This window comes from Papaver somniferum, chromosome 7 (assembly GCF_003573695.1).
Source record: "Papaver somniferum cultivar HN1 chromosome 7, ASM357369v1, whole genome shotgun sequence".
Lineage (NCBI taxonomy): Eukaryota > Viridiplantae > Streptophyta > Magnoliopsida > Ranunculales > Papaveraceae > Papaver > Papaver somniferum.
Genome location: NC_039364.1, coordinates 158,052,692 through 158,062,394, shown reverse-complemented (window position 1 = coordinate 158,062,394; position 9,703 = coordinate 158,052,692). Strand labels below are relative to the sequence as shown.

Below are 9,703 nucleotides of genomic sequence, written 5' to 3'. Positions count from 1 at the left end.
TATATCTTTTTCCAGTTAGAATCGGATCACATGTGAAGTTATATAAACCGATTATTTTCGGTGAAAATTCAAATATTTTACTTGTCTTTAATCGGTTTATATCGGCTAACATAAAGACCGATTCGTGGTGGCATAAAAACATAATCGTACTATATGGATCTTCGAGAAGACCGATTGTACCAAATTATTTCACTTTTTTCGGAAAAAATAGTCATTGGGGTCTTTCTCTATATATAGAGACCTCATCCTTGGACCCCATTTCCCCCAAAATTGCTCATTTTATTCTCTCTCACTCCATATAATCTACAACTACTCATTTCATACCTTCATATACAAGAAATGCATCGTTTGACTCTACCGAAGATTTGGCAATCACCAAAGCATGGTACACCGAAACTCGAATTAAAAAACAGTCCTCCGTAAGGGTAGATTCTGAAACCTTTTTGGACAATGGTATATAACAAATATAGGCAAGATTTTGGGAATACGGATGGAAGAAGTGTTCAACAAGTCCATGATAGGCACCAAGTCATCGAAAATGCGATACTTGCTCATTTATGTATCCAACATCGGACTTTGAACGCTAGCCACTTTAGCATGTCCATTGAAAAATTTGTAAGTGTTTTTGTGGTTTATTTTACGTAATCCATGTGGTTTGATCTTCCAATTAAACACCACTAACAAAGTAAGTTTGTGACGTGTTTTTGTAGCACCAAGTCGTGAAAGCGCGCTACTTGGAGGAAAAGGGGGAAGCATTCACATTTGATGCAAGCTATCACTTCATGGTATCCAAAATTTCGGAGTATTCTCCGGAATTCATGGTGGGTGAATCAGACTCGGATTCCTCCGACGAAGATTGATGGTTTTAGAAGTTTTTGTGTAGGTTTTTTTGGGTAGATCTCTATGTAAACCCTCATGAGACTATAACTCTTCTACTAGGGTCGCCTAGGGGTTTAAAGGCTTGATGCATGTGCTAAATGCATCCGTGATTCCTACGATAATTAAATGAATGAAAAAGAAAGAATACTACGATAATGCGTGTTCTTGAATCTTACTATTCCGGTTGTAAGCACGGAGTAGATTTTGAAATGAATGAAAAAAAAATCTTATGAAAGATAACAACCGGTTTATATATGTCCCACAAAACCCCGATTATAGGAATCAGATTTTATCTGTGCATACTTTAATCGATTGGAAGTCCTTTGTTAACTTCGAAAACACCAACCCATAATCGATTTGCGAGTGCATGAACGTAAACCGATTATGGATATTGTTTACGAAAAAAATCAAAAATATTAAGTTGTTTGATGTTTTGAAGATCGATCTCACATCTAAAACATAATTAATACCTAATACGATTAATTAACGCTAATAAATGAGGGGTAAAATAGGTACTTACATAGTAGTTGGATAAAGGGTTGTGTGAAATTTATTTCTAATGACATTTTTTTGTCATCTAGTAACATTCCCCAAATAAGAGGACTAGGCCCCAAATTAGGCAGGAAAAGTAACCGTATTTTTTATCGACATTGTTAATGGGGTGCCAGATTTCATTTCAGGGGAGGGCGTCAAAAATCATATAAACTAGAGGATTTTCTAATTTGCTTTTATGTGTTTTGGTTACCCTGTCCAATAAGCGGTACCCCATTAGTACCCATGCTTTTTATAAAGAAGAATCGGTTAGGCGTCCGTAGTTTTCTTACTAACACCTGTCGTCACAAGTAGTAACACAACAACAGCGAGAGAGAAAGAAAAATGAACAAAATCAAAGGTGATGAAAATGAAACATAGAACAATTTATAGAGACTAAATTTCATCAGTGTTATTAGCTAAATATATCCTATGAATTTGATGATCTTGAACTTCGAAGAAAAGGGGGTGAAGTAGTGGATACTGACTTCAGAAGTAGAGTGAGAGAACAAAGGCAGAAAGAAATTAAGAATTGTCTTCTTAATCTTAAGGTATGTGTATTCTGTTCAACTTCGATTCTAGCTAATTTTTGTTGGAAAAAAATGGGTTTCACAAAGGATGAATGACACAGAGAAGAAATTGTTGCACTCCAAAACTTTCAAGGCTTGTATAAATTTCTTTTAGACAAATATTTCTACCCTCCCAATAACAATTGGCGATTACAACAGGTATGCGAAATATTGCCTTCAGGATACAATGAAAGCCCTGCAACGAAAACTGAATTCAAGGTTTGTACCCCTTGATTCAATCAAGAACACACAAAGAGATTTCTGATTTCTGATGATGCTTTTTGAAATAGAGAAAACAGATTGATTTTTCTTATATGTTAAACGAAACTGGGAGAAGCTATTTATAAAGGGTTTTGCACCTGTTGGGAATAGGTTTTTTTTATTCGCCAACAGGTTTCTATTCACGAAACGTCAGGTTCCTTCATCAACAGACATCAATGGTGTCTTTTGGATTCGAAATTTTCGAACAGGCTTTTGTCGACCACAGCCTGGGGGGCAATGCCCCCCAGGACCCCCCTTTGGTTAGCGGCGTTGAAAATATTCCAACAATTTTATTGAGCCATATATTAAAGGGTAGGTTATGATAGACAAAGGGTTTGTAAAACCTACTGAAACTGCTGATTGCAATTTGTTTAAGCAGATGCAAGTTACAGATGTGTATTTAGCTACTGTGTTAATGTGATGGTGATATAGAAATGTTTGTTAAAATGTTTCAATGAAAGGATTTGTCTGTCAGACCTGGTTGGAGGCAGTGTATTACCCTCTTATGATTTGAACTACTTTAGGCTAATTCCATAATGGTATTGCTATTCGAAAAAATGATATATAAATACACAGGATATCAGAGCCACATAAGTTGATATTTTTCTGTATTTTTATGTTGATACAGAGAATGGAAGGTGCATCTGGTCAGCGTATCAAAATTCAGACCTTTAAGGAGGTGTTGATGAGTCCATCATCCACTGATGTTGAAAGAGAAGAGGAAGATCAAAAATCGACACGGATTAGGGAACTGCCTCAACAATTTACGGCAAGACAAGACCCATCTAAAAGACAAATGACAACATCTACTCCAAATCTAACGTTTTTCAGGCTACCCGGACAACGATGGGGAGTAGGTTTGGTGTCACGACCTTCTTCGTCGTCATCTATACAACCAAGGGTGGGAACAGCTACAGTTGCACCATCAGGAAAAAAAATACGACCGATGGTTGTTCGTTTTCATCTAACACAGCCTGGGGGGCAAGTAAATCCTAATCAGATTACATGTTTTAACCGTCAAGAACCTGGTCCAAAATTAAATCTAGCGGGACAAGAAATAGGGGTATTAAGGAAAGGAATGGTATATGCGGAATCAGGGGAAACTCCTGAGCAAGAGGCACAGGAAGGTCAAGTAATTTATAGGAGGGCAGAAGGGGATGTGTCCCCAACTGATCAAGTTGTGCAAGGTAACATGCTACTATTCAGTCATTTAGTCCATGTTTTGATTGACACTGGTTCGAGATACTCATTTATTAGCCTATGCATAGCCGAGAAACTTGGGCTGAAAATGACATTTGGTGATAAGAGGTTGTCACTGGCAACACCATTTGGGAGTAAAAAATTTCCTTTCCGAGTTTGCAAGTGTTGTGTGGTGATGGTTGATAACCAAGAATTGATGGTAGACTTGGTAGTACTAGATATACAGGGTTTTGACGTCATACTTGGTATGGATTGGTTAGCCAAATACCATGCAAGTGTGGACTGTTATGCAAAAACAGTAATATTTCATATGCCAGGAAAGTTGCCATTTACATTTACTGGTTCCAGAAAACCCCAACGTCCTTTTCAGAAACTGAATAAGACAAGTGGTGAAAATGGTATTGGTTTGCTAGCTGTTTCTGTAGAAAGTTCGATAACAGCAGACACAATACCAGTGGTGCGAGAGTTTGAGGATATATTTCTACCAAGATTACCACCAAAGAGAGTTGTAGATTTCTCTATTGATTTACTGCCAAGTATTTCTCCTATTTCAGTGACTCCTTACAGAATGGCTCCGCTAGAAAAGAAAGAGTTGAAAACGCAGTTACAAGAATTAACAAGTTTAGGAATTATTTGACCCAGCTTTTCGCCATGGGGTGCTCCAGTTTTATTTGTGAAAAAGAAGGATGCATTTAGGTTATGTGTTGATTACAGTCTGTTGAATAAAGTTACTATTAAGAACAAGTATCCACTTCCAAGAATAAATGATTTGTTTGATCAGCTGAAAGGGGCCCAATACTTCTCCAAGATAGATCTTAGGTCAGGTTGTCATCAACTGAGAATTAAGGATGAAGACATTCAGAAAACAGCATTTAGAACTCCACTAGGACACTATGAATATCTTGTTATGCCTTTTGGTTTGACTAATGCTCCATCGGCCTTTAAGGATTTGGTGAATAGAATATTTTGGAAGTATTTAGGTCAGTTTGTCCTCGTGTTTATTAATGATATCTTGATCTACTCTAAGACACATGAAGACCATGAAGAACACTTAAAAATTACTCTTCAAATTTTGCGTGAACATCACTTATATGCAAAGTTTAGTACATGCGGGTTTTGGTTGAGTGAAGTGAAGTTTTTTGGGCATGTTGTTTCAAGTAAGGGAATTTCGATAGATCCTTCAAATGTTGATAGCGTTCTGAATTGGCAACAGCCAACAACAGTTATGGAAATTCAAGGCTTCTTAGGGCTTGCTGGTTGTTATCGTCGTTTTGTGCAGGGATTTGCTGGTATAGCTTCACCATTGTCTAGATTAACAGAAAAAGGGGTTATCTTTGAATGGACGGAGGAATGTGAAACTGCTTTTCAAGAACTCAAAACTCGTCTTACTATATCACCAGTGAATCTTATGTTGTACATACGGATGCATCTATTATCGGGATTGGTTGTGTGTTAATGCAGAATGGGAAGGTCATTGCTTATGCTTCTAGAAAGCTGAAGACTCATGAGAAGAATTATCCGTTGCATGATCTAGAGTTGGCAGGGATTGTTTTTGCTTTGAAAATTTGGAGGCACTACCTTACTGATGAGAAATTTGAGCTACATTCAAATCACAAGTGTCTGAAATATTTGTTCTCTCAAAAGGAATTGAATATGAGACGGGGACACTGGACGGAGTACTTGAAAGATTACGATATCTCTTTACTATCTCACCAAGGTAAAGCAGATGTCAGTGCTGATGCAGTTAGCCGCAAAAAGGAGCAGAATATGGCTCATTTGATGGTTAAAGAATGGTTACTGTTACACATTGCTGTTACTTATACTTGTCAGATCTCAGAAACAGATATGATCTGTAATAGTTATTCGTCTCAAATAAAAGTCGAACCTATCTTGATTGAGAGGATAGTCAAAGCTCAAAGTAGATGCCGAGAATTCAAAAAGTATCTGAATAAGGCTAACAACAAAGAGAACAAAGACTGGAAGCTACATTCAGACAATAGTCTTCGATTTAGGAATCGATTTTGGGTACCAAGGCAAACAGGCGCAGAACTGAGGAAGAGAATCATGAATGAAGCTCATCGATCACATTATACTATCCATCCAGGTAGTCTTGAGATGCACAGAGATCTTCGAAGAAATTTTTGGTGGACAGGAATGAAAAAACAGATTGCGGAATTTGTGAAGAAATGTTTGACATGTCAACAAATAAAAGCGGAACATAAACAACCATCGTGTCTTCTCCAACCTTTACCTATTCCAGTCTGGAAATGGGAACATATAACAATGCATTTTGTTAGAGGATTGCCTATAACTAGTGATGGCATGGATTCCATATGGATTGTGGTGGATAGGATAACTAAGAAGCTCAGTTTGTACCAGTTAGGACTAGCTATTCAGTAGATAAGCTAGCACAGTTGTATGTTTTAGATGTTGTTCAACTGCACGGTGTTCCATTGTCTATAACATCAGATATGGGTGCTCAATTCATATCAGCATTTTGGAAGAGTTTTCAGAAAGCTTTTGAATCTAATATTGGTCTTAGCTCGGCTTTTCATCCACGGTCATATGGGCAATCAGAACAAGTTGTTTGGGTATTAGAAGACATGCTCAGGGCTTGTGTGCTGGATTTTCAAGCTAATTGGAAGACTCATATACCGTTGGCTGAGTTTGCTTATAATAATAGTTACCTAGCAAGTATAGGTACGGCACCATTTGAGGCTTTATATGGGCGACCATGTACATCACCAATTTGCTGGGCAGAGGTCGGAGAGAACTCGTTAGTTGGACCAAGAGTAGTTGCAAAAACTACAAACAGCATTAGAATCATTAGAGGGCGTCTTCGAGAAGCTCAGAGTAGACAGAAAAGTTATGCAGACCATAGTTGTCGTCCATTACATTTCGAGGTTGGGCAGAATTTAGTACTTCGAGTATCACCAAAGAAGGGTCTCGGGTTGAAAGGAAAACTAGCACCAAGGTTTATAGGACCATTTCAGATCATTGAGAAGATTGGCGAGGTAGCATATAGACTTGCATTACCTGCACACATGGGTCACATTCATGATGTATTTCATGTGTCAATGTTACGTGGTTATGAGTCCGATCCCTCTCATTTATTAGATTGGCAGTTGTTGCAATTAGAAGATGATATTTCGTATCAGGAAACGCCAAGTGAAATCCTGGACCGTAAAAAGAAGACTTTGCGAAATAAAGTTATACCTTTTGTGAAAGTAAGATGGCTTCATCACAATGCTAAAGAAGCAACATGGGAGGAAGAGTCAGACTTTCGAGCCAAGTATCCAGATTTATTCACTTGAGGTATTTGATTATTACTTTGTCAAACCCGAATTGGTTTGTGTTATATTTGTTTAACAACTAACTGAATGGAATGTACTCTGTTTTCAGCTCAATCATGCTGTGAGATATAGAGTTAAATGGGTTTCTACAGCTGAAGCTTGTTAGGACGTTGGTGGTACATGAATTCAACCTGCACCAGAGTATTACCCTATCGGATCTTAAGTTTTATCTGATGGATAAGAATCAATGCGTTTGTGTTGCTCAGTATAATCCCTACTTGTCGTTTCCAGGTATAACATTCGTGAAAAAGCGGGTAAAACTAGTATTGCATGTTTGTCATATGAAGTCTTTTAGCTTTCTCTGTGGGAGCTTGTTAGGAGCTGTTTCTCTGCTTATACTCTTCGGGAGGTGTTTATCTAATTATCTTACTTATACACTAATGATCACCAGTTTACATGCATGTACATATGTACTACCATTAATTACACACTTCTCTGGCTATGTACTCCATATATTTGTATCGTGTAAATTAAGTTAAGAGTTGTGTATATAGTCCTCTGGATTTGGTTTCCATGTTTATCAGTTTTGAAGTTATTGTGATGAATGATGTTGCAATATCTACGCATCATGCGGGCGCCCCATTTATAACAATGAGAAACCGGTGTCTTTTTAAGGCGTGATAACCTATCACAAACATGTTAGCTGGTGCGGTGTCCTCTATGTGCCATTTTTTAAGTATAATGTTGAACCCAGAAAGGTAGTAATTTAGTTTTTTCTCAGACACTAAGCTATCCGGCGCATTATACCCAGCCAAGCGCCAAACTAATTTGTAGGGGGTTAGCCGAATGTGCGCTCGAAGAAGGCCCCAAGCTCCCAACCGGGTCAACAAGGCAGACAGGCCCAACTTAGGATAGAACTTGAGCAGAAGTGAGAAAAAAAGAAAGAAAAAAACGAGAACCTAGCTTCTAATTTTCTAAACAAGAAGAGAAGAAAATTTTGAACAGTCAAAGGAGGTTTCCCGGCATGTGACTACCAACTCGACACTTCAAAGATAAAACCCACGCGTCTTAGCTATCTGTCGTAAAAACGCTTGTGGACTTTATGTTTCTAAGCAAGCAATTTGAAGATTTCTTTTTCTTGCAAGGGCCAGAAACTTTACAGTATTTCGTTGCATCCTCATCATATGATCACTTTGAATGTCGGGACCAAATTCCCTCGTTTGATCTTCCACCACGGAAAGTGTTGAGCCTTAGTTATTGATTTGCATTTTGGCATGTGCCTTGACAGAGCAAAGCACAGCTAAAGCCCGGCGTGCGTTAAAAGTTAGCATGTCCCTTAAGGCCTTAACCAGTTACTGAATTATTATCCCTTCATGGCATCAACAAAAAATTGTAAAAGAAGGCCCATCCTATTGATTCCGTGAAGGATTTTGATCTGAATATGTTTATGTAGATTAGACATACACTGCAACACAACTACAGAATCATTTAATCAAATAAAAACGCCAATTACATTATAACATCAAAATGCAAACACATAGTATCAAATAATTTTGTCAAAAGTATTGAAACTCAGTTCATTTCACCTCTACATTAACCTTTTTTCCTTAATCAACCTACATTTGTCACACCCACTTACACTTTGTTTACAAATTTTCTCAACTCTACTAACATTCATCACAACCTTCTTTAAGATCCTCAAGTTGAGATCTACGGTTTAGATTCAATACGCGAGATATCTTGCCTTCTGCACACACAATCATCTTCACCGGTACACCACAAATCTCTTCGAGCCTTTTTAGATTTTGACACGTGGTTACCAATTTACCACTAGAAAATTTCAAAGCTAGCCAAAATGAACAAGCAATTGCAACCCTAAACGGTAAAAACCTCAAGTTCTCTAGACATACACGTAATGCATGCAGAGCTAAGGGTATAATTTTACAGTAGTTTTTCAGCCCCAGCTTTTTACACCAGTTGACTAAAATGCCCTCGACCTTTAAGTCAACTTTGGTCAAGCTCCGTTTCCTGTCTTCTCTTCTCACTAATTCTTCACCGTTTAAATTCACCCGAAAGCTTGCATTCTCACCTGAAAAAGACACCGGGATACTCGATATGTCACTGCCAGAAATGTCCGTCACCGAACTTGAACACGTAACCTTTGGTGAAATAAGTTTTCGGTTTAAATCGATCTTCTTGATGTTTCTCTTCTTCTTCTTGTTCTGATTGTATGATTCAGCAGCAGAGACGCAGTCCAGAGAAGACGATGAAGAAGAGTCGATATCTTCATGAGAAACTAACAAGGATGTCGATGATGAACAAGATGAACAGGTGTAGGGTTCGAATACGGGATAAAACTGAATACCAGAGATGATATTCCCATCATATTCTTTACATTTCGAACATATTGTACGACGAATATGACGAGCTACTAAGAAATTAGCTTCGTGAACGTTGGAATCACAGCTCAGACATAGATAAGCAGAATCTGACTCACAATATAGTTTCGCTTCTCCATTACAGAGTTCACATAACCTTTTTATTGCCATCTTTGATATGATCTCAGTTCAAAACTCTTATATATTTGCAAACTAAAATGATCTGAGAAATGAAGAAAGCTTATATATATTTATAAGAGTATTGTGTGGTGGTTTGGTGGTGGATGGAAATGGAGACAAGTGAATAATGATTGGTATTTGTGGGAGTTTTTTGTGTGGTTTTAAGTTTGTGGTGTGATTATTAGAAAAAAATTTGAAGGAGAAGAAGAGAAAGAGAATATTGATTGGTGATGGGAAGGAACGGTGATAGGAGGAGAGACAAGAAGAAGACGATCGTATTCAATCAAATATATATAAATATATTAAAATATGTATTACTCTCGGGTGTGGCTCAACTTAACTTGTTTCTTGGCCACAAAAACCTTGTATCTCACAAATTATAATATTGTTTGGAATTATTAAAGTCATTAAT

At 37.7% G+C, this 9,703-nt stretch overlaps 1 protein-coding gene across 1 annotated transcript; it reads right to left on the bottom strand.

Moving 5' to 3' along the window:
* Nucleotides 1-8,400: 8,400 nt before the first annotated feature.
* On the bottom strand, nucleotides 8,401-9,282 carry LOC113295430 (B-box zinc finger protein 32-like). The gene has a single exon (XM_026543771.1). The coding sequence runs from the start codon at nucleotides 9,280-9,282 to the stop codon at nucleotides 8,401-8,403; it is 882 nt and encodes a 293-aa protein (XP_026399556.1).
* Nucleotides 9,283-9,703: the final 421 nt, after the last annotated feature.